This window comes from Zonotrichia leucophrys, chromosome Z, assembly GCF_028769735.1.
Source record: "Zonotrichia leucophrys gambelii isolate GWCS_2022_RI chromosome Z, RI_Zleu_2.0, whole genome shotgun sequence".
In the NCBI taxonomy this organism is placed as follows: Eukaryota; Metazoa; Chordata; class Aves; order Passeriformes; family Passerellidae; genus Zonotrichia; species Zonotrichia leucophrys.
The window spans coordinates 21701563-21726660 of NC_088200.1; the positions used below are offsets into that span (position 1 = coordinate 21701563).

At 36.3% G+C, this 25098-nt stretch overlaps 1 protein-coding gene across 2 annotated transcripts in view; it reads right to left on the reverse strand.

The window, feature by feature from the left end:
- The window catches only part of MCTP1 (multiple C2 and transmembrane domain containing 1), a 217926-nt gene that overhangs the window by 74642 nt on the left and 118186 nt on the right, over window positions 1-25098 (reverse strand). For both annotated transcript variants that reach the window (XM_064735559.1, XM_064735558.1), the window contains 4 exons: window positions 24395-24497; window positions 23950-24051; window positions 23529-23603; window positions 21845-21964 (listed from right to left, as the gene is read on the reverse strand). In XM_064735559.1, the coding sequence (XP_064591629.1) occupies window positions 21845-21964; window positions 23529-23603; window positions 23950-24051; window positions 24395-24497 (400 nt within the window). The remainder of the gene's footprint in view (window positions 1-21844; window positions 21965-23528; window positions 23604-23949; window positions 24052-24394; window positions 24498-25098) is intronic.

Genomic DNA, 25098 nt, shown 5'->3' on the forward strand with positions numbered 1-25098 from the left:
CACAAGGAAAATAACTCATCATATCAAAAGTAGGACAAGGAAGCATATCTCCAAATGTTCACAGCTACATGTCTTATGAGTCTGTACTACTTTTAAATAGTAATCGAAATTGCTCCAGAGATCTCACACATTTCTGGCCTGCTAACATGAGTTTAGTTATTTCATTGACAGTTCACAGATACTACTGAAGTGTAATAAAATCGATATGATTGGAAAAAAAAGCAGCTGAAGATTGCTCACACACCCACTAAAGGTTTTAGCCTGACTGCAAACCAAGAATATTGAGAAGGGTTCACCGAACTCATCCAAAGAAAACCAAGGTAGTATCTGTGGCACTTTTGGAATGTGCTCAGCTGGTGTTGGCCTCTGCACCTTCAAAAAATAATAGCTACAGAAGTGTGGCCACAGTTTGAGCCAGCTTGAGCCAGTCTGTAGGCACCTCTCTTTCAATGTTCAGCAGCACTGCACTCAGCCTGAGCCTGCTGTCTTGCCAACAATAGTCAAGGTGCCTGGCACTCACTTCAGGCTTGAGACCCCAGCAAATGTGAATGTATCCTGTTCATTTTTGGGGGGGAGCAAGGAGAACAAGACTGCTTACTAAGTAAGAATCTAAAAAAAATTTAAATCTACTGAAAAGAAAAATCTCATTACTGCCAACACTCCTGAAATAAAAAGTGCATCCTTCAACATATATGTGTCCTGGGGACATCTCATAAGGTATCCCAGACCCCCCAGGCCCCAAGATTGTTACTGAATGTTTAGGACTCACAAGGAGCGACCTTGTGTGTGGAGGCAGTGGGGGAAGTGGGCATCCCTCTTCCCCCCACAGTTCAGGAGGATGAGCACACCACCTGAAAAGTTACCTGCTCTGCCCGAGACTTCCCCGGGTGTGGGTCTGTCCTTCCGTCCTGCCTTGCTCCCTTCCCTGGGGGACTGGGGTGTGCTGCAGAGGCTGTGTGCTTGGCCAGGGCTATTGCAGTGCTGCAGCTCAGCGCTACAATCGCATCTGCCTGCCTTCCCCAGCTGCTGCTGCTGGCAGTGGGGCTGAGGTCAAATGCTGCCTGTGAGTGAGCAAAAGGTGCAAGATGCCATTTTCCTTCCTTCCCCTGCACTGGGCCAAGGCACCATCGCCCTGGGATACACCACGTGCCACAGGGAAATCTGCATTAACTGGAAACTCCTGGCTCTGTTTTGCTGCTCATTCTGCTCTGTTACATACATATATAGTCTAGTAAAGAACTGTCACTATTGTTTTCTATGTTTTTGCTGGAAACTTCCATAATTTCTGAATAAATCAGAAGGAAGGGTCTTCTTTCCATTCCAGGAAGGTTCCTTGGGAGACATTTGTCTTTTAAACCAAGAAATTAATTGGCACCTAATGTGTGGTTCAAGAGAAAAGGATGAAAAGAGGATAACAGTTCTTGCGTAACCCATTTGTGTACTTGTTACAGCAACCTCATTAGGAATCACCATGGTCCCCCTTACCACAGTTCAGTTGGCAATTGATCATGTTCATGTTTTTTCCATTTGCAGATCCGTTTGCAGATGGGACCCAAAACTAATGCCATTGTGACTGTCAACAAGTTTGTACAATGGGTCAGTTTGGTGAGTAATTCAGGGCTTGTAAACCTCTTTTGGACTGTGTGTATGTGGCTATCTAACTACCACAGCCTAAGATGCTGGCACTGGGGGTTCGTGGTACTTGTTGTGGCGGAGGAACGCAGGGTCTCCCAGTCTTTCATCCACCTTTTCAGGCCAACCACAAGAACTTTTGAAGGGTTTAAATTCCCCACAGATGCTAAAGATACCGTATTCTTGATGATGTTTTTGCTAAGTTTATTCAACACAGTCCATTTAGTTGCCTTGGGTAGTTACCCCAAAATGTGCCCCAGAGGGAAGGGATGCTGCCCAGATACCTGTGGCAGAGGCAAGGGACAGTCCCCAAGAGCACCACCCGCAGTCAGAGGGAAAGGTGAGTAACACAGCAGTGCAACTGACAGACGTCACGGCCATTCTGGCTCCACACAAACCAGAAGGGCAGCCACAGCCAGGAGCCGTCACCCCATTGAGCAGGCCAAGAGGGCGAAGCCTCTGGGGCAAGGAGAGCGGTGGAATAAGTGTAGGTATGGAGGTCAGGCAGGTTGCTTATGTCACACTGCCACGAGAGTTGTTGGGGCTGACCCAAGACTTGGCTGGGGGTTAGGTCTCCCTTTTTTCCTGCCATTTGGGCATCAAGCAGAGTGGTCACCACAGGAGTTTTGTGTATGCAGCTCCATGACCTTGCTACACTGCAATTCAGCACTCCAATAGAATTTGCCTGCTTTCCCTGCTTCTCCCTGCTGCTGCCTGGTCGTGCCAAAACCAGTTGCTGCCTGTGTGAGTTTCAGGGGAATCACTCCTCTGCTCCCTCTTGTCAGAGGCTGCCATCGCCCCAGAGGAGGTTCCATGCTCACCCCGGGGTGCCCGTGCCGGGCAGGAGTGAGTCACTGCAGCATCTCTGCAGCATCTCTGCCTCGCCTGAGCCCCCAACACGGCCTGCCAGCCATGGTCACAACCAAAGAGCGCTCAACACGTGGGAGGCCTCTGTTACTGTACTCTTGTTTGTTCTGTTCTTTTTTTCTTTTTTTTTTTTCCTAATAAGAGCTGTTATTTATTTTCTTATATTTTTGCCTAGAAGCCCCGCGATTTTCAAAGTTATAGTAATTTGGGAGGAGGGGTCTTCATTCCAGGAAGGTTCCTGCCTTCCTTGGGAGACATTTGTCTTTTAAACCAAGACAAAGTGGTATAAGAAAAGCCTTTCACATAAGAACTTGTAGTAACCTGTAAGATCTGTGATGTTTCCAAGCCCACCTGTGTGCTGTTTTTCAAATAGGTGAATATTTTACAGTAGGGGCTCTTGGTTAATAGCGTTCTCAATAGAGATGGGTTAAAGAAACCTTTTGTTTATGAACGCAAAATTAATTGGATAGGATCCAGCTATTTATATCTATACATTAATAGCTATTTCTCTCTCTCTCTCTCTCCCTCTCTGTGTGTGTATATATATATATATATATACATATACATATATACATATATATGTATATATATATACACACACATATATATACACACACAACAGAAAGCAAAAACCAGAGCAGTGTTTACATCCCACTCTAAAACCACCATACCAAAATTAACTATTTCAGGTGACAAAGAACTGGCTGTAGGCCTCTTCAGTTCTCTTCTCTTGAATCTTTAACTCACAACTCTAGGCAACAGCACCCCAACTGCAGGAAATGGAAACCCCTTTCTTAGTGGGGACAATAAACATAAATGACAGAAAGGCATGTGGTGGTGGAAACCCAGCCACACCTTTCCAATGACAGGAATCCAGAAAGCAGTGACTTCAATACTCTGTCAGAACCCACCTAAATGAATGAAAGCCTCATTGCTGAAAACATGTAATTCTTTCTCCCCAACCGTCAATCTGCCCCAGCAAACTAGCCCCAGCAACAAAATACCTAAACTTTGATTTAAAAGGGTGTAAGCAAGTTGAGAATCAAACACAGGCCAATCCTGAGGTAAAAATAGCCTTATGAGAACATCATTCAGCTGTGGGTTTTTCACATAGGAGAAAAAAGTACCAGTAATCCTCTAAAACACTATGTCAATAATGTTTATCCATTTTAGAACTCAAAAAGAAAAATACATTAAAAGAAGGACTACAATACCTCATGAAAGCTCATGATTGCATTCCCATTTTTTCCTTCAAAAATTTGATGTTATGTCTTGACAGTGACAAATTGCATGCTATTTGCTCAGTGGACTTTCCTGATAATAGATGATATTATTCCCCAGAAGAAGGTATATTTCAGGTAAACACATTCACATGTACTGAGTTTTGCACTGTCATACCACATGCTACATAAAATTTATCTTCTGAATAATTCTTAAAGACCAATCAGTTCACCTAAAAAAAGCAGGAAGACAGAATAGAAAAGAGCAAAATTGATCTATTGCCATTTTAGTGTAAGTTTATCATAAGGTAATTGTTTATACCCTTGAGATTTTCAAAGTTTAGGGGCATCTGTTGTAGAGGAATATATATATATATATATTTCTCTGTAATCTTTCCATCACAGAACGCAACAGATTTCTATCTATTGTTATCTAACTATGAAAAAGCTAAAAAATAAAACTTGCAGCTCATCCTCCAGACAAACAGCTGAACAGTTTCTATCATGCTTAGGTAGGAAATAAATGTAGCCTTGTTCTTCCACATGGTGAGAACTGAAAAAGAGAAAGTAATAAAAACGAAAAAAACCCAAACCTACCAGCCATGCCTGTGTACACCTGTAATTTTTCCTTGCTACACAAATATCTAGCTGCATACAATCTGCACGTAAAATACCTGATGTAGAAATACGTAGAGTTGTGAGGATGCAATAGCAAAGTAAAAAAATAAACTATTACTAAACCAAGATTTTTTCAAATTTGTATTAGATGGAGTTGCCTCCTTTCCTTGGGTTAATGTTTCTCCTTCTCATGTCTATGCAGTATATGCTCTGTTTTGACAGTAGGCAGTATGATGTGGTCCTGCTTTCCTTGGGTGCCCCAAGCTGGGAAATGACTCCCTTGCCTTATGAGTTACAATAAGAGCATTTGCTATGGACAGCAAGTGCCTTTCTAACTTGGACACTGACATGACAAATTGAAGCAGGGCCTTCAGAAACTAGTCAGCTTTCCTTGTTAACCATGCAGCATTTGCTCAGGCAAAATAACTGATAAAATATACTTTCCTCTCTGTTTTTATTTTTTTTTTTTAATGCATGCTTGGATTCCTGTAGCAATTTGAAAGATGAAAAGGTTTGCATTTTACAAAACAAAACAAAAACCCAACCCAGACAAAGAGTGGCTCAGTGCATGTGGGAATTCAATCCGTGCTTCTCTCATCCACAACAAAAATGCCTTCTATTCTAGTGAGAAAGGGAAAGGCTGGAAACTCCCATGCTGATAGTCCTGATGTTTTTCTGCTGCTACAGTGTGTCAAAGGTTAGTTCCCTCCCACCTGCATCACACTTTGCTTCTTCTAATACACAACCAAGCATTCAGACAATACGATTAAAAATCATCTTGCTCATGGGAATCTCTCTCAGACATTCTGTGTTCCCTTCTCAAATATCTCAGTCCAGCACACAGATAAAATCATTAACTTGTACTTAATAAGAGCTTTGTATGATTTTTTCTTTTTAAACCCTATTTACTGACTCTCACTAAAATTAGGCACAATCATAGTAGAATCAAATAAATGTCAGCAGTTTTATTCAGCACACTTGTGATCATGGGTAAGGGTGATAGATAACAAGACATTCTTTGTTATGACCTCTTAGGAGAAAAATAATAAACTTAGTGACATTCTGCATTATGTGACCTAAGAGTAGCTCCAAAGGAAAACAAACTGTCATTTTAAGAGATGCTACGCTACCAGTGGGTTCTAGAAATGGAAGCAGTGATATTGAAACATATACTTGAGGGGGGAAAAAAGAAATGTTAAACTCCAAAGATTTTTTTGCACAACAGCTTCAGATTTAAAAATAAGGCCTTCATTAAATTTTTTTGATATTGCATATTGAAGTTGAAGAAGCAAGTAATAGAAGCATTGGTAATGAGTCAACCCCCCAGCACCGACAACAAAGTTGGTGTTCTTGTGGGGTAGCCTGATCCTGCATTGCAGTAGTTTTGGTGAAACTCCCTGACCATCAAGGCAGCACCTCTAAGGTTAGCTGCTGACTGTTATACGTCATGGATCAAGCCCAAAGGATGAACTGAGTTTGGTTAAATTCACAGAGTTTACCTTACTCAGCAGATAAAAGAGACCACTAGTGTCATGTAATTTACAGAACAAAAAAAAAAAATGCAGAATTATGCTCATTTATTAATACCTGATGGACAGTACATTAAAACAAATAATTATGAGAGAACATTGTACCTCTGAGGTACCTCATCAGAGTGATCTGCTGTATTAAGATCACATATTGTCATCAAAGTCTGGAAATTATGCAAATAGTACTAGCTACATTTAGAGGTCTGCACAAGTAAAGACTTTCCCACCTAAATAGTAATTGTCTCTCAGGAAAGGCAATGATTTTTGTGTGATGCAAAGGTGCTACCTACAGGCTTGAGCAGAGAATGACATGCAGGGAAGCTCAGGAAAAAGGATCCTATTATATGAATAAATAGAAGAGAATTAGCATTACCACTAAACTAAATACCTTTTAATTTCAGACTAAAGAATACATTTTACCAAAGTTTTAAAAATTCATAATATCAAAGATTTTCAGTTAACCCAATTTAATTCTAAATATTAAAATGGTGTCTGTATTTTCCTGGGTTTCTTTATTTAAATCAGTTACTGTACCACAAAAAAAGAGATGCCTTCTTTTTTAATCAACAAACATTAAATAAGCTGTATGCTCTTCTGATACACTTATTTCAGGCATATTTTTATTGACAAATAAACTTGGCCACAACTATCAAAAGATCACATCTGAAGATCAAAATTAATGTTTGGTCTTAACAAATACAGTTAAGTGCCAGGCAGGAAGTATTTGTATCCTATTAAATGTTCATCTATCCTATACCTCTTGTGTAAACAATATTTCATTCAATACAGCGCAACTGTACTGAGAATCACTTGCCTAAAAACAGCAGCATGTCCAGTATTTTTGAGATCATGAAAAAATGCTTGGGAAAGTGCTTTAATTTAAGAGCATGCTTTCTCTTCCTCTGCATCTTTTACACATTTGTACCCCACCAGATCAGATACGGCAGATATTTATAAATATATGGAGATTTACTGGTTGGGGATATTCCTACTGATTTGACTGAACTCAATATGAATGTAAAAGTACAGGCTCTGTTAACTTTTAGGAACAAAGGTATCTCCACCACCCTATACATGCCACTGCACTATACATCCGACGTGTAATGGTAACAGCAGTAGCAGCAGTGTTCTCTTGCATTTACCTTCAGCTAAGACTAAGCCAAGCAATGCAATTGAAAACTAAAATATTCTGCCTTTCAAAAAAATTCTGGTATCCTTTTTCCTTTTCCACTTTTGAGGGGGGAACAGTTTCAAAAGTAGTACGAAAATAGAAAATAAAAAGATAAATATTATTAAATGCACTTTGTATTATATAATTGAGTAATAATAGAGAATTTTTTTCCTTTCAAATGTATAATTCAGCAGTTCTGTATTTAAAGGCTGTATTTTTCAAATCTATAGCTACAAAAAGACAGCACCCGTTCACAAGCACAATTACATAAATTTTAGAATCCCTACTGTGCTATGAAAGCATGAATTTTAAAATGAGATTTTCTTCTCTGTCCATTTGTCCAATTCTGAATTTGTTTTAGGGAGAAAATGTCCACATAATTTTTTAATTTGTATCAAATAATTGTGACATTCAGAGTCAATTATCTGATGAGCTGGTAAAGTGCCTTAGTTTACTGTCTCAGATGAACACATAATCTAGATTAAAGCACTTTTCTGAAATAATTGGGATACATTAGTAGCGAATTCCAGCTTGTCTAAATACCCTATTCCAAAGAAATTGACCACAACATAAACTTAAAAATATATAAAAAATAACCTCAAAAAGAACCAATGGTACAGATGTATGCTATAGAATGACAAAAAGAGTGTTCAGCAACAATACATATATTTTGCTTTATTCTTAAACTACTAAATCTCTCTTAAGAACAAGATCCTATTCATACTGTTACTGATTTTAGATTCAAATTATTATGCAAAATATCCAATTATTCATGATTTTCAGATGAAATCTCAAGAATGGTGTGATCTAAACTCATCAGCTATTCCTATACAGATTTTTAGAAATTGACTAAAAAAATGTTTACATAGCTGTAACTCCACATATACATTATTCTACATACAATATAATTACATCACAATTAAATAAGTTCAATACTATTTTATTTTTGAAAATAATACTGAATAATTTTAATAGAAATATCATTATAATTAAACTCTTCAGAGTACATTTAAGTGGCTGATGAAGAGAGAACCGCATAAGTGGCAGCATGTTCATAACAACTTTATTGTGAAATTAAAATTTAACTCATTTTAAAATCAAGTTGTCTGTAAATTAGTTCAGGTTGCCTTTGCTGCAGGTTGAATTTATTAATATATTATTGTATTCTCCCAATTTTCAATCAGAAGGTCTGTGAGCAGTTAGTTGTAATGCTCATGGGTAGCTGGAGAAATAGCAGTAAAGAGAAAAGTTCCTACTAGATTTCTCATTATGGCAACTAAATTTTCAATGACACGCCCATATCCTTCTATTAATAACTTTTCTGTGACAAACTAATGCATCAAAATGTAATGCCATTTTGGTGCTGTCTATTATTTTAAATGCAAAGATATTTTTTCTGCCTTGTTAGATTTCTTAACCCGTAGCCACTATTAAATTCTGCCAAAGAGCGGGGATAGCAGATGTCTATAAACATTCCTAGTTTCATGACAAAAGGAAAACAATGGCTTGTGGATTACTGCAAAAATATTTTTGATAGGGGAAAATTCAAAATTATTCAGTTACATGCAAATATTCTTAATTTTGCTGCATGTATATGCAATACAAACATTTCCAACTTTTAAAATCCTACCATGATTAGATAAATCATAGCTGACTTAACTAAACATTTATACCCTGCTGTAGTTTTTTCTTTGAATACTGTAACAGAATTTACATGAAGTTCCTTCCAGGAAAAAGGCTAATATTTTTTTCTTTGGAACTTTTCCCTGAAATGTTCACAGAGTTCTTCAGAAAATCGATCAAAACTGAAAAAGTAAAATAAAATAATGTTCTTTATGAATGCTTGATGACCTTTGACACCATTCACTATTTAGAGGCCCATAAAATAGCAGATAACATATATGACTCACAAATTAACAATTATGAAAAATTATCTGGGGTAGAATGCTACAGTAATGCAAAAAGATGGATTACTTGTCATAAACCAACAAAACTTTTGTTTGCAAATCCAGTATCTCACTTCTTTCTTTCATGTTGGGAAACTTAAAATTATTTTTAAACTGCATTAATTATAAAAAAAATGCAGCCCATCATACAAGTCAACACTGGCCCAGAAAGAATCTGTTATTTTTAACCAATATATATTTTATATTTTACTATCAGTTCTAAAAATCAACATTCAGCAGAAATAAGATACATCATAGAGCAAGCAGATAGTCCTGTACTTCAGAGGTATTGGGTTTGCTGGTTCTACCAGCCACATCTTAAAGTGTTCTCAGAGAAGTGGTGGATTTGTCATTGTCAGGTAGGCAACAGAATTTAATTAATTTAATTTTAGAGCACAGGCATCCCCTATTTCAAAACACCCCTCCTGCATTAGAAATTCTTCAGAGTTTTGGATTTACTTTCTTCTCTGCATCTTGAGGGAGACAGACTTTTCAATTTTTAATAGAAACAATGTGAGAAAGAATTAATGTCTGCAGAAAATAAAATAAATACAAGCTTCAGAGTACCACAGTGCAGTGCCATCAGTGTTGAGGAGTTATCTACGAAAAACTCTGTCTGGTGATGCAGCCGAGCATTCATTACACCCTCTGACTGGTAAATGACAGGACTGCTCAAATCAGAGATAAACCAAGATGAACTTTTTTTCATCCAGAAACCAAAACCCCCCTTGTCAGCCTTTTGCCTTCCTGCAAACAGTGAACCCATTGCTTGTGGCACAATGCTGAGAGAAAAATACCAGCAGGAATGCTTCTGGTGCTTATGCAAGTAAGTGCTGTATCTCTCAGCTCCAGTTCAAGCGCTGACTCTTTTTTCACATACAACTTTTGCTCTGCCTATGCCAGAATCCACACTAATCTTTGGCTTACTAACTTTGGCCAAATCAAGAGGGGACACCTGATTCATAACACCACCAGTTAGAGCTCTTAAGTGTCTTGCACTGTGAGAAACAGTGGAATGATTTAATTAAAATAATTTAATTCAAATCAGACATATTAGACATTGTAAGTAAAGGAGCAGAAGGGTGAGCGCAGTGATCCGGAGACAATGAAGCATACTAACCAGAATTTCCCAGGTTCAGATCCCAGGTCAGATACATACTCCCTGCTCCCAGCTTCAGCCGAGAGTGTGCCCGGAGGTGGCTGCCGCTGCTTTGGGGAGAATGGAGTAGGCTTGTGTGTCAGGGTGGGGAGGAAGGGGGGATTAGTTGCATTGTCACTCACTAATGACAGCTGCCAGATGATTAGAAAGCACATTAGGTTCTTAACTTTAACTTTGCTAATCAGCAAGATCAAACTTCTAACACCAAATTGGGTTTTTTTCATATTTAAAAAAAAAGAGGAAAAGAGAGAGCACATTTGCTGCCTAATCTGGATGTAAGGTAGTGAGCAAGCATGCAGTTGTAAAAATCAACTTTGATGGAATAAAATACTTGACTGATTTAGATTGGCCTCAACAGCATCATTTGCAATGGCTATGCATACAGGACTAAGGTTTTAAACAGAATTATTTCTTCCTATGAAATTCTGACATTCAAGAATTAATCAACAAAAAGAAAACTGCATTCAAGCATTTTGAAATTATATTTTTCAAGAAGGTGGCACTGGAGAACAGCACAGCTCTGCTACATTTACTGTAAGAAAGCAAAACTAAACCAAAACTTGCAGAAAAAGAGCTGAATAGCCTTTACAATGACTATTCTCTGAGTAGGCTGTTGATCAAGGCAAATGTACATTAACTTCTGGGAAATGTGCAATTTTACTATGTTGTCCATATAGCCAGAAATCTTACTTCTTTAACACTATGTTTGAAGCGGGTTCAAAATAGATGGTTAATGGTAAAGCTGTAATGAATGTATTTTCTTGAAGTTTGGTTGGGGTTTTTTTGTTTTGTGGTTTTTTGGAGTTTTTTTGTTGGTTGGTTTTTGTTGTTGTTGGGATTTTTTTGTTAGGGTTTTTTGTGTTTTGTGGGGTTTGGGGTTCTGTTGTTTGTTTTTTTTGTTTTCATTTGGTTTGGTTTTTTGGTTGTTGTTTATTGTGTGTGGTTTGGTTTCTTTTTTCTCCCTTTCTTTTTTTTTACTTAACCTATGGCTTTGATGCAGCCGCTCTTGGATATACAATGGTTACCCAACCATTTTATGGCTTTAACAAACCCTTACTTTCTGCCTCTCATTCTATACAATGTAGCCTCTATTTGCACCCAAGTGCTACTAAATTACAGATAAAGTTACAGCAAATTTGTTTTCTCAAAAAAGCAGTGAGGCCTAACATCCCCTGAGTAATAACAGCCTTGCTTTTAATTCAGAAGTAGAGCTGGAATAATTTTCCCTCAGAAAAGGCAACAATAGAGCTGTTCTTGCAGGGCTGAATGGGGCATGTCTCAGTTTGCAGGTGTGCAGGTGCTGCAGGGAAGAGGCAGAGAGTGCCTGACCTGGGTGGGCAGCCCAGGCTCCGGCAGGTAACTCCAGACTGGAACACCATCTATTGGATGGGGCTGACAGAGCTCTCGACTCTGAAGCAAAGAAATATGCTCCAGTGAATCAGTAATTTATAGAGATGTATCTTGTTCATACTGATGAAATCAAAGTAGCTAGTAAAAATCTGAAGCACTCCTGAAGCAAAGTAGAAATGTTAAAACTCCATAAAACACAGACAAAGCGATTCTTGAACGTGAAAATACTACATTATAAAGACCTACCAACACACTGCAGTTATTTTCCAAATGTTCCAGCTAATAGACTGTGATGAAGAAATAACTTCTTTTTAATGTGTTTCACTGGAGTTGTATTAAAGAAGCTTAATATTCAGGATTAAAATCCCTATTCTGGCTGAAGTGAAGCTGCAGTGCTATGAAAACAGTGATACAATACAGAAACAAAGCTCAAACAAGGCGTTAGTTACCTCTACTGTAAAATAAATCACCCCCACACATTTCCATGTTTACTTGCTGCAATATTATGATACTATTTCCAAGAGATGAAAATCAAGCACATTTAAGGAACAAGCATTAAGTGCTGTTAATGTGGTCTTATGCTGGTAATCATTGTCTTGGGAAAAGTATATTGTGTTTTACACACTAATGCTATGACGTGTTTATTAACTCAGAATCCTTCTGCTAACAGTGCTTTAAGCAAGTAATAATAAGGTAGCAAATATTAAAAAACCTAATTTTAAATTTATTAACTCATGTTAAAGGAATACATTATCTGTGGGTATTATTTCTTCTTCAAGACAAAAGTGCAACAAGAATATTATGTATGAATCAAAAATTACTCAGTCCTTCTTTTTAAAGGAAAACATGCTTTAATAAACACTATTGGTATCCCTTACAGTATTGATTACCCATTTTCAAAGGAACTAGTTAGTTTTAACTTTAAAAAACACACTTTTCCTGGAAAATGAAGGATTTGTCATTGGAAAATAGATTCAAACGCATGCATCTGTGCCTTCTGGTCTGAGATAAGGAAGAGATTTTTTTGTCTCTGCCTTGTAAATGAGCACCAGGAAGAAGCAGAGCAAGAAAAGCCTAACAGACACAAGCACGTAAGAACTGAGGAGAAATGTAAGGAAATACCAGAAGTTCCAATTACATAATATAATTTTTAACAGATAACTCTGCAGTGCTAATAACAGCTGTGAGAGTAGTGGTCAATCCCAAATAAATAAGACTAAATTACGTAATTTTTTTTTTATTTTTGAGAATCTATGTTCCCCATAGAGTATTTGTACACCTGGAAAGCAGTTGGTTTCTTGTAACTTCAGAGCAACAGTAATAGCGTAGATGTTAATAATGAAAATGTACTCACAGATCTGCCATACAGTTGTAAGTCTATTCAATATCACCAGCAGCCATTTGGCTTACAGCTATTAATTTTTTTTTCTTTTCAGTAACAATTGGAGTCACAACATTAGTTATTTCTACTAGTAAGTGTTAATACTTACCCTGGAATAAATACAGTCTGCCACTGAATCCAAAATAAATAATACCTTTTAAATTATGTCATCTTGTTTATTGCAAAGTATTAAACAGATTGCATGTATAAACATTTTTTTTTCTTTCTAAGAGCAAATAAGGTGAACAAAAAAAAAAAAAAAACAACAAAAAAACCTGCTTTCATCAAACAAATGGTTATGACATTTACACGCTTTTTACTTCAAGGTTAAATCACCTCAGCATGATACTTGGTAAAAATTTAACATTCTGTCCACACAGTTAAATGTTCCACATATTTAGAAATTATCTAGATAACACTGTTTCTTGCATTGGCGCTTACCTAAAATGATCTTTAAGGCAGTTTTTGCTCCTCTTTATATTGCTGTGACCAGTACAAGAAGTTACTGTGCAAGATAGGCCATTGCAAACATGCAGGCTTTACCAGTGATGTGGCTAAAGCTACAAGAGTATTTTCTTCATAAAACTGCAACCACAAATTTGGCCTGAGAAATTTAAGAAAACATTCTGTCTGGACAGTAATCTGCATGATTCACTCTTGACACCAAGATCTTTAGGTGCTGCCTTGGGAGGGATAGGAGAAAAGCATATAAAAAAGTAATTCAGGAAAGCACTATATTTTGGAAAATGTTTTCTTAATTTTTCAGGGATGGAAAACAACCTGAGTGGCAACTTCATTAACCTTGACTGAAACTATAAAATAAAAATTATGCTAATAAACTTCTGTATAACTCATACATAATTTAGAAGAGAAGTAAAAATATCCATGCTTTGTAAACTTCATAAGTGTTTTTCTGCAACAGTGCCCTTCAGAGATTTGTCCCCTTGACATTGAAACTGTCTGCTCAGTGCACAGACTGGTTATCCCAAGTAAGGAACAACTTCTAGCGCTACAGCTTTTTCACACTCTGTCGCAAGGAAATTTCCCTATCTCTGACAAAAAACAATTGTAAAAGACCACTGCTTTGCCATGACTTCCGTACATATCTCAGTGGAGTTCCACTGGAAACAAAGCTTCTTGCATCGCAAGTCCCCCTCCATGTGGGGTATCATCATCACCACAGACAGCATCACGACCCACCAGGGATTTACAAGAATGAAACAAACACTTTCAAACACTTTCCAGATCCAAACCATACATTAATAGAATGGTAAGCCTGCAGCAGCTCTCTTTTGCTAAAAACATAGGATAAAGCTAGGTGTGGCAGACGCTCCCTCTTTAGGAAAAGAAAAATTTCACATGTAAGTTTTGCAATGGTTACTTAGGGTGATTTTTTTTAAAGGCTTTACTTACATCATCAATAAAAGCAATTACTGTTAGTCATATAGCATTATGTGTCACTAGTAGACACAACATATGCTCTAAGGCTTTTTTTTAATGTTAACAGCCTGGATTTCTCATTCAGCTACCAAAACTGAAATTATAAAATTGTGAGTTAAACAATATAGGCAATAGAAATGCATATCTGAAATGTTACAAAATGGTCTAAAATGTTTTCACTTCAGTAAAATCTGGCACATTGAAAAGAACTGGTTTTTTTCCTTAATTCTTCCACTGAGACACTTATGTCATCACCTAGCAGCTACATACCTACTAAATTAACAACTCTACAGGGATAAGTACACTGAAGATTCTTTAAGTAGCAATAGGAAGAAACTGGTAGTTTAATTTCTGAATTTAATTTCTGTCCTTTCTAAATCTTTTGCACACTGTATTTTCAAAAGCTTTGAAAAAAATTTGCTTCTCTGTCTGATTTACCTTACTTGAGCTTTTCTTACCAAAACACAACATATCTGCTTCTTTTGTTACTACATTGCAACTTTTGGCAAAACCATGACATTACATTATTTTAACTACTGAATGGCCCAGAGAAATCAGTGCATTCTACAGTTCTCTCACTTCAAAACAAACCTTTGCTTCTAAAATAAAAAGGAAGTAAAACACTCGGTAATGCGGCTTTATAATGTGTTGGTTCTCATAATACTTATCAGTAAAAGATGATGTAAAAGATATCTTATAACTCAATCATGTGCAGTATCTAAGTCATGGAAGTTTAAATGGCCAAGATCTTCTGAGATAACTGTAAAATAGCACCTCAGGGAACCTGAGGATGATAGGGTACACAACTACCTTAGAACACCCAAGCTACTCATTAATTATCCAAATTCAGCATCAATGATGTCTGAATTCTTTCAAGTGCTAATTTTTTCATTCAGTACTGTGTTTTGCACTGCAGAAGAGAGTACAAGTAAGAATTAGTGATGCGATGTAAGTCATTCCTGGGGGCCCAATGGTCCACTCTGCAACTCTGCCAGTTACACCAGGCAGTGGGGGATCAGAAACATTCTGCAGAGTAAGACTGCAACTCACACTAATTGGCTGCCCAGATCTCTAGTCACATCACAGTCCTAACAGGAAATCTAAGCTTGCTTTTAGAACTTTCTAGGTAATGCTAAAAACAGGAGAATGAATAATAGTTTTTGCCAACTTCCACAATTTTTCATCAACCACATTTTCATCCAATCAGACTTTTTGATGTATCAAGTTACAATAGCATTCAAAAAGGTTTGGTAGTTAAATATTTTCAGAATACTGTCAGCTTTCAAAGGAGAATACATGGGAAAAATGGTGCAATATTGAAGGAAAAGTCTAAGACATGGGATACCAATGCTTTATGCCGCTGTGTATTCCTGTTCGATAAAACACAAAATAAGGAAAGTAATTCCCCATACAGCATAGGTGTTTTCAAGATTTAATGCCTTAAGATTATGAAGAAACTCAGAACAGCATCCAGTTAGGTACTAAAATATATATGCAGGTAAAATAAACAGCTATGGGAGCAATTAAAGTGCTTAAAGGTAGAGCTAGTGACATTTTCGACACCCTTGGGTGGGCACCCCAGTCACCTGGATGGTGATGGCAGAAATGACAGAGAACCTAAGACAGACACATACTCTTCTGGGACAGTAGCTGGACAGCACACAGGATGCTCTACATTACTGAAAATGGCACAGGTCTGTGCTTGGGCAATAAATCTCACTGCTAAACTGGTTTAGCAAGTATGCAGTCACTCTGTGAAGAAAGTAAAATGAAAGAGACTTTTTATACACAAAATAAAGTACTTAAAGAGGCTTTACATACACAAATATTCCTGAATCTTTCTTTGTATCAGATTTGCAAACACACAATTTGCAAAACAAAAGATGTGGACTGATGACAGCAGGTTTTCCACACCAGTATCATTACTCATTTGTTATAGTTAAGAGCTGTATTTTTAATCATAGCTGGTGCTGGTATGTTCTTTCAATATTAATAGCTAATGGATCTCTTTGGTCCTATATACCAGTTTTTTCCGCTATTTTTTTCTTTCCTATTCCACCTTCTAAAGCTTGGCACAAAGTATAGCTAAGTGTTGTAAAAAGCTTAAATTCCATTGTAATTTTGAAGAGGTCCAACATTAGTTCTGCTGATATATCGAAAATTAGGAGGAGGGAAAACAGAACTTAAACCACTTTTCTTTTTCTCTCCTTTACTTTGGAAAAAAACCCCACCAAACCCCAAAGCAGTCTGGTCCACCTATTTTTCTAAGCTGTTGGTGTGGATACAGATGACAAAAAGCTGAAAGACTCATACACACGTGTGCAACATGCATCAGAAATTAATCTTGTTCCGGGCCTTGCCATTACCATGACACTTTACCTCTGCAAATCTTTTGAGAACAGGCAGTTTTGACAGCAACAACAATTTTTGGAAAGGCTTTTTTGGGGAGATAAGAAAAGCTTTTCCAATTATTTAACCAGCACTTATTCAAATTTCAAATTCTAGACAAGAGATGGCAAGGAAAATATGACGATACATTTCACCCAGGTTTAGCAAAAAAATCCTATTTGAAGGTTGTATCTTCAGTAATAGTATCCACGATGGGAACATCTACAAGTTTTTTAATATGTGTGAAATTCTCATTCTCTTACAATTACAGTGTCAAAAAATAAGGAAAATATGTAATAATTATGACAAATGCATTCCAACCCTTGATGGTATCATACTAAATCTCTCTGGAAACATAACCTTTGTCTTTCTTCTTTGAGTGACATTGCTTCCAAATACACACTAGTGATTGTTTCCCTTTTTACTGAGGAAAAGCTCAGTAAATTGATAAAATTTCTTTCTGTCTCATATCCTTCTAGGAACCAGTTCTTTTAAATCCTGTTTCCTTTTCAATTAATTAATGTGACGCCACGAGAACTAAAAAGCATATGTGCAAGAGAACTAACACTTAATCAAAAGCCAGGGATGCTATTATGTCATTTTCACACATGAATTCTGTAATGTTAGAAAACAAAGTGAAGGTGAGTTAGACCTGACAAATGACTTGGATACAGGGAGAGTCATTTTATCAATATTTGAGAGGCTGAAAAAGAAAGAAAAGTATCTTCTCTGTGTGTGCATGTACACATATAGAACAAATAAAAGGAATAAGAAAAGGAATAGGAGAATGTGCTTGTAAGAAGCTTTAATTTGAGGCTAACATTTATGTTCATCACATGAGGGCACTCTGCTTCCAAGTGAGAAACAAAATAAGTTTATTTAAAATAATGAGCTCATTGCTCAAGTAGGCAATTAAGTACCTTACTGAAGCCATTTTGGGATACCAAACACTTTGAAGATTATATATTCCCTCATGGTCCACAGTGAGTGTACGTCTTTGTAAAGAATGGTTCTCTTTAATTACTTAGTTACAAAAAATACTTTAAAGGCAAGGGGATATTTTTGATAATGCGCATCTTAAACTTTTCATTAAACTACCAAATTTAAATTTTAACTTTTTGTGCACTCTGACATTTTTGTCTGGCATTTTCATTAATTTTGCAACATACATAGCTGAAATGTTAACTGATCAATACTTTGTCTCTCTCCTGTAGCACTAGAGCAAAGCTCCCTGAGGACCACGGAGCACTACAGAAATTAAATGTGTATCAAATGTTAATGTTAAACACAGCAGTCCTTACTGTACAATGACTGAAATGGTTAAAGGAATTTCAAATGGACAGATGGTAGCACAAATTATTTACAATCCCATGTCAAGATTAAAGTTTGTCCCATAGAATAATTCACTGACTCACATTGAAGTGTGTCCTTTTACTGATAGCCCCATTGTCCAATTATTTTTCTGCTCATTATAGTATTGCAATTCTCTAATTGCTAGTATCATTAGAGAATTTCTGGTTTGGAAAAAAAGAATACACACCTTTTTCCCCCCATGTTGCACCCACTGACATCTATAAGAACAGAAATGTCTGGTTAAGAAGCTGATGGAAATTAGGCCAAACTTAGCAGACATTTCAGTGCCCGCAGCGGATTAATCTGAAGAAAAAACATCCACTTTTGTATACTTTACTAAAGTTCTTCCTCCTGAAACGTACCATATTAATTACCAAATAGTAATAAAAAAATTTAACTGCTAAAGACTGCAAAGGTCTGTTTTAAACAGAGAAAAAGATGTGATTTTATAGCAAATGCTCTCTACATATTCTGTTTTCCCCCACTGTATTTAGGTCTTAAGAAGCATAAATATAAGTACATAACACATTCTTTATCAGCACAGACATGGGACATAATAAAGCTGTTCTGGAACTCAAATATTAACTTAATGGTGTTTCTATGCACTTCCTTTATTTAACAGGAAATAAATACAAAAAATCAGGAGGGAATATAGAATTTTCTAGTTGCTCTAAGATAAAGTCATATGCTAGCAAAATCAACCTATCGTTCATGAGCTATTTATTAGTATCTTTAAGTATCTGAAAAATAACAGCTATTAATACATCACAGTTATATATATGTATATATATATATACAAATACACACACATATATATAAAATTTTTCTTCTGCTGCAAATTACCAAAGCATAAGAATAAGAAATAGAGTGAAAATTCTCAGCTATTCAGAAAAAATCCCCAGTGAATGTGATGAGTTTATGAAGTTTATCAGAAACAGGTAAAATAATGTTTAATTGAGGAAATGCATAATCTAGAACACTGAAAATGTAACTTGGAGTTTCTGCATCATTGACCTGATGCCTTTGAACAGATTTTGGAAAGAATCATCCTAAATCTTCAGTACAACATTTCTGTACCTAAAATGTCCCAAATAATGTAAAAGTTTGAGACAGATAAGCTCAGGAATGTAAATAATCAGCAAGCCCTTTCAAGCCTTGGTGACTAACAGTGTGACTTTCCAAGGAGAATGACTTTAAAAAGAACTGCAGTGAAGAGTGCACAAGGCATATGATGTAACTTATTAGAGTTAACATATTAATCAAAGTTTTCTGTAGGTTTCCAAGAGAAGTTCTCCTTTCCTAACCAATCTTAGAAGTTACATTTTTGGAAACTGAGCTATTCTGCCAGAATTTCTTCACCTATGGTCCCCCATATCCCATTAGAAAGAAAAGTCACACGGTAAAAAAGTATCCATGACTGTAATGCCAAGAACATGGGGCACTGGGAGATACTCCTAGGTGCAACTCTAACTAACTGTATCTAACTCTAACTGTAACTCTGTATCAGGATGCACCCATCACAGTATATTTTCAAATCCAATAGGATAGAAGAAGTGGTTAGTTTAAAGCTTTACTTCTCATATGTTGTTTCTTTTTCTGGCTAAAGAGCTGAATACTCCCAGAACAGCCTGTTTCTCATGTCCTTTCTGGAATTGTCATTTCAATGTGAGATTTTCTAGCCTCTAGAAGACAATTTCACAAGGAGATATAATTTGTATAATAGTGAAGAGAAAATGAAACATATACATACATTAATTTTATACACTCTATTAAATGCAAATGTAACCCTAGTGCAAGTATAATTCATCATAACACAAGCAAGTGGATCACTCTCGAGATTTCAACAGCCTATGAAAGTCTAGAAACCATCTAAACCCAAAGCTTATAATCATGATAAAAATTCACATATATTTGACTTGGCCAGCAAAGACTTCTTTTGCCTGACAGAGGAATGATTTGATCCTTGGAGAGGATAATATCAGGTCAAAAAGCACAAGGATGCATTTTGGATGCAAAAGTGGAATACATCTGTACAATCACAGCACTGATATAATCATAAAAATTTACTGCAACACCTACATAAGCAAAAAAAATACTCCAAGAAAACCAAAAAAATCAGATTTTTTAAAATATATGTCTCCCTATATAAATAGGTATGAAAAATATGAACATATCTATAAAAATATAACCAGGAAAATGTTTCTACTGCAATACGCTGTAACTATAATAGTAACATACACTGATTATTGGCCTCCCTACTTAAATTCTGTTTTACATACTATTACTTCTACTTATTATTATTATGACACTGATTTTTTTTCTATGACCAGAAACAATTACATTTTAACAGCAACACCACTACTTCCACAGCCACAGAAGTATGCCAGCAGAAAAAAATTAATTTGCCAAAGAACAGGATGTCTTTCCATTTTCCTTTCTTCCACTGGCAACAGTGTTCCATACCCATATTAAAATCTGACTTAGAGTGATGAATACTTACTAACTGAAGCAGTAATAGCAACATGAAACATTTGAGTTTTATGTTGAAACCTGCATTTTCCTGTGAAGGGTTGATAACTGTTAACTGAAATAATAGATCATGTCTCTATAGCAAACAGCAGCAAGCATATTTTGTCTTTCCACGCAGTGCCATTACTACAGACACTGGCAAAAGTACAACCCCCGGCTCTTTGAATAGCACTTGTATCTCCTGTACTCCCAATGAACATGGCAACCAAGGGTTTGACAAGCAACACAGTAAAAACAGAGCCCTGCTAGGAGAAACTTTCTGCAAAACAGCATAATTTAGTGACAGACCCAACCACCCCATTTTATTGCACAGCCAGCTACCAAAGCCTGGTTTGATTTCTTCAAATTTGAGGCACCTGACCTTCAGGCACCCAAGTAAAAAGTACTGTCACTAGACGATGTCTATAATTATTCGAAGTTATACTGAAACCCTTCCCTGTTCATAATCATAGTGGAGCGGCTACTAATCTCAGTATCTCTCAGCTAATTAAAAAAACTTTGAAATTCCAGAACGTATGTCCATGCATACATTTCTATTCTGTAATGAAAAAATAATGGTTTTGTTTGTAGCTCTTATGATTTTAAAAATAAAGAGGTATTTATCTGGGTAACACAATGCAATCTACAATTGTGCTTGGAATTCTTAAAATTTAATAGAAAAATAAGGTTAATAATAATGAAGATAATATTCCTGAAGAAACAGCAATTTTGTTTAAATTGCTAAAAACAAACTCACTTAAAACCATTCACTAAAAACTATGACCAGAGCTTGCTGCCTAAAAGGTACAAATTTGTTTGCATTTATGTTTTTAAAGTTGGGTTGGTTTTATTTTGGTGGATTTTTTTTCTAGGAACACCACCTTTGAATAATTAGTAATCAAAATACTTTGAGAGTCATTATTCAATATCCAGGGGGATCTAACAAATTTTAATGAACATCATTTGTGAGAAGCTTAAAATATATTATCCATAGTTCACTGACTCTGTTTTGATTTGCATCACCTGCTTGCAACTTATAAAATCAATTACTTTTTTACTATAAATATACAATTATAAATTTTAAAAATCAGTCTATCTTGTTTGCATGACATTTTAAACTTAATTACTTTTTTTAAAAACTGAATAAATGTGACTGATGATATTAGCATAATGCAAACTTCTAAATAAATTAAAAAGAAACCACCAATCTACACAGTATTGTCTCTCAGTCTAGAGCACAAACACACTGGGATGATTAAAAATAGTATAAAGAAGATCATACCAAAAAAGCAGCTAGACTTCTTGGAGGAGAATCCCAGTCAAAACAACTGCTAATATAGCAGACAGCAGTAACGAGCGCCATGATACAATGCTTCATCCGGATGAAGTTCCTTAACAGCAGCTGTTAAAAAGATGAAAGATTGAAAATATTTCAAAACCCCAAAAAGTTTCAGGAGAGGCTCACGCTAACAATACTGTCATTCTTAATTTGGGTGAAAGGCTGAGAAAATATTACGCTCTCTACCTCATAAATTGAGCAAGTTAATGTAAAATCTGAGACTTGGAAGAAAGAGAATTTGCTAATTGTATCAATTGGTATTTGTTGAATTTAATTCTAGATGGTACAAAAACTGTTCAGCATTCAAACACCACTTGCACAATTTCACATATTATTTTATTAATTAGATTTCAGTTTCATTAAGCCTTTAACAAATGTTGGCCATTTTTATTAAAAAGATGCTGCAGGACACTAACCTGAAACCATGCAACACTACTGCTCTAACTTAATTAAGATATCTGCACCATTTAACAACTTTAACAAATTTGTCTCTCTGATTTATTTTGAAAGCATTGTTTTAAGTATTTACCAAAGTAATCTACATACTTTCAAGTTACATATATGTAAGACATAAGAACTCTAGGTTTTGATTCTAGAAAATGTACTTAAATCCTCTAAAATGGAAACATACCTCACAACAAAAAGTGGACAAACCAGTGAATGATATGTGTACTGAGACACATAGAAAATGGTCACTCCTGCCATCTGCAAAAGTCACAATGCCATTTTCATTCATGAAAATAGGAAGAAGAATGAATCTTGAGTAAAAGGCTTTGTTGCTTTTTTGATGGAATAGTAGTGCAAAATTCAGCTTTAGTAACTGCATTACTCAAAATTGCTAATAAAGAAATATTCTGCCTCTTGAAATGTTTTGTTTTATGAACTACATCATAAACTGATATAAAATTCATCCGGCAGATAATCTAAACCATGCTTAAGAATGCAGGCTTTCAGAAACAAAGAAAGCAGTTCTGAGACCTTTGACTTTTCACTGAAAACAACAAAAATCTTGTTCCCATAGTCCAACAAATTCTCTCAATTTAAGATACAACATTTGTGGAATAAGAAAAAATGAGGCCAAAGTAGTTTGAGTGCAGAAGAATATGCGTATTTAAATAATTTTTTACCGAAGCATTAAAACTGTGTGTAGCAAATATATTCAGAGGAAAAAAGAGTCAAGACATTTCCTATTCCTGGGATTCTAAAGAATTTCAGTCTGTTATCACCTTTGATTCAAACCTTAGTCAAGTAACTTCCTTGAAATTTGGCTAAAAGAATGATGACTCTTTACCTTGCAACAAATGGAGAACTTTCAGGTCAAAGTTAACAGCAAAAATTTATGCAAGACTTATTTTACATGCACCTGTGCAATAATCTGATATGTGTGAAACCTGATGGTTTCAACTGTGTTCTTATTCATGTATTTCATGGAAATTAGGCAGCAATTTATAGAGGAGACACATTAAACCCGTGTATTCCATTTCTGACTTCTCAACCTATCATATTCTTTTGTAAACAGGTAATGAAAATGTTATTCTTTACTCTCAGCAGTAGGATACCAGATATTTGAATGCTCACACTTGATATTAAGGATTTTAGAAGGGATTAGTGTTTCCTTACTCTTTACCTGTTTAGACAGTCTGTCTTCCTCTTCAATGTACTTCTGTTCTTTGGGCATTAAGGTTCGTATGCTGGCTTTCACCTATGCATTAAAATGCATGTCAGTATTTCAAGTTTACTTGCTCCTCACTAGTTACACAAGCTTCAATTCACAAAATTTACCAAGTTTCAAAGTCATGGCTGCCAAGCTCGGGACACAGAAGCATACACAGAGACAAGAGTTGCTGCTCTGTACATTAGCAGCAATACCAGCAGCAGCAGCAACAAAAAGAGTGGGTGTGCCAAGCAGTGGCAGAAGAGTATTCTGTAGTATACATCAAGGCTTAGAGAAAATGAGGAATGACAGAAATTCTCTACAAATCAGGAACAAAAGCTTTCATGAAACTGAACTCTTTAGCAGTACAAAAAAACCCAAAGTTAAGACTTACAGCATTAAAAATCACATCTATTTCAAGATAGATGACCCCCTTTGTTGGCCCTGTCAGCTGCTTGTTTTTCAAGACGTAGGCTTTCTGTTCACCATTTTGAATCTGCAGGAAAAGGACATGACAGCCGTCTGTCTTGCGGTCTCCGCTGAATACACCCCCCCGGTGACCCCTGACCCCCAGCTGCTGAAACTGACAGAGAACCCAAAACAACTGTGGCAAGTCTGACAAGTACCTGTTCATTACCAGGACCGAGTCTGTCAGGAAAAATTAACTATCATGGGATTCAACATGGCCGTGAATAGAGTATGTTAAAATTTTAGTGTTCTTATTACAGACCTTGGTTGAGAAATGACAGACTCAGAGCTGCAAATTTTTATTTTTTTTTTCTCTTTCCCTCCTTCAGCAGGAAAAATTCAGAGCAGTATGTCAGGTGAATGAAGCTTACAGACAGCAATGGTATAGCAACTTTGCCTAGAAAGTCAGCGCTTCGATCGCGGTCTTCGTCGTAAACTGTCACTTCAAGCACTGAGTGGATGTCCTTTATATTGCTACAAAGAGAGAAGTACACACAGAAGAAAGAAGTCACTTACACCAAGTGAGTACCAAGGACAAAACTGTAAAAGGTTAACACAGATACCCATCTATTTTTCCAAGCCATGGAGGAGAACTGAGATTAAGTGAATGAGACATCTTTGCATATAACCAAAATGATTTCTAAGGGCTGCAATGACTACTCTCTCTCTCTCTCTCTCCGCAAGGCTTTTTATGACCAAAATTCTTTCTAGGGACCAAAATGCTTTCTAATCACTCTTTCTCTCCAAAAGGCTTTTCCAGCACAAGTTTTCTGAAGGATGTTGCTTTAAATCTCCTGCCTGGGGTTTGCACTGCATGACCTGCAAGAAGCAGCACTAGGGGATTTACAGCCACCAGCAGAAGGACAGAGAGCTTTTAAAAGCTACTCTAAAACACCGCTACCCTCGTGGCAGTTCTCACTGCAAATGCAATGAAACCTGTAGGTTTGTAAATGGAAATAATTACAATCTACAAGAGCTTATCCTTGCAATAAGAACAGATTCTTTGTTTCTGAATTTCTCATTTAATTACAAATATACAACAAATTACAGCAAATAAAGAACAAATAATATGGAA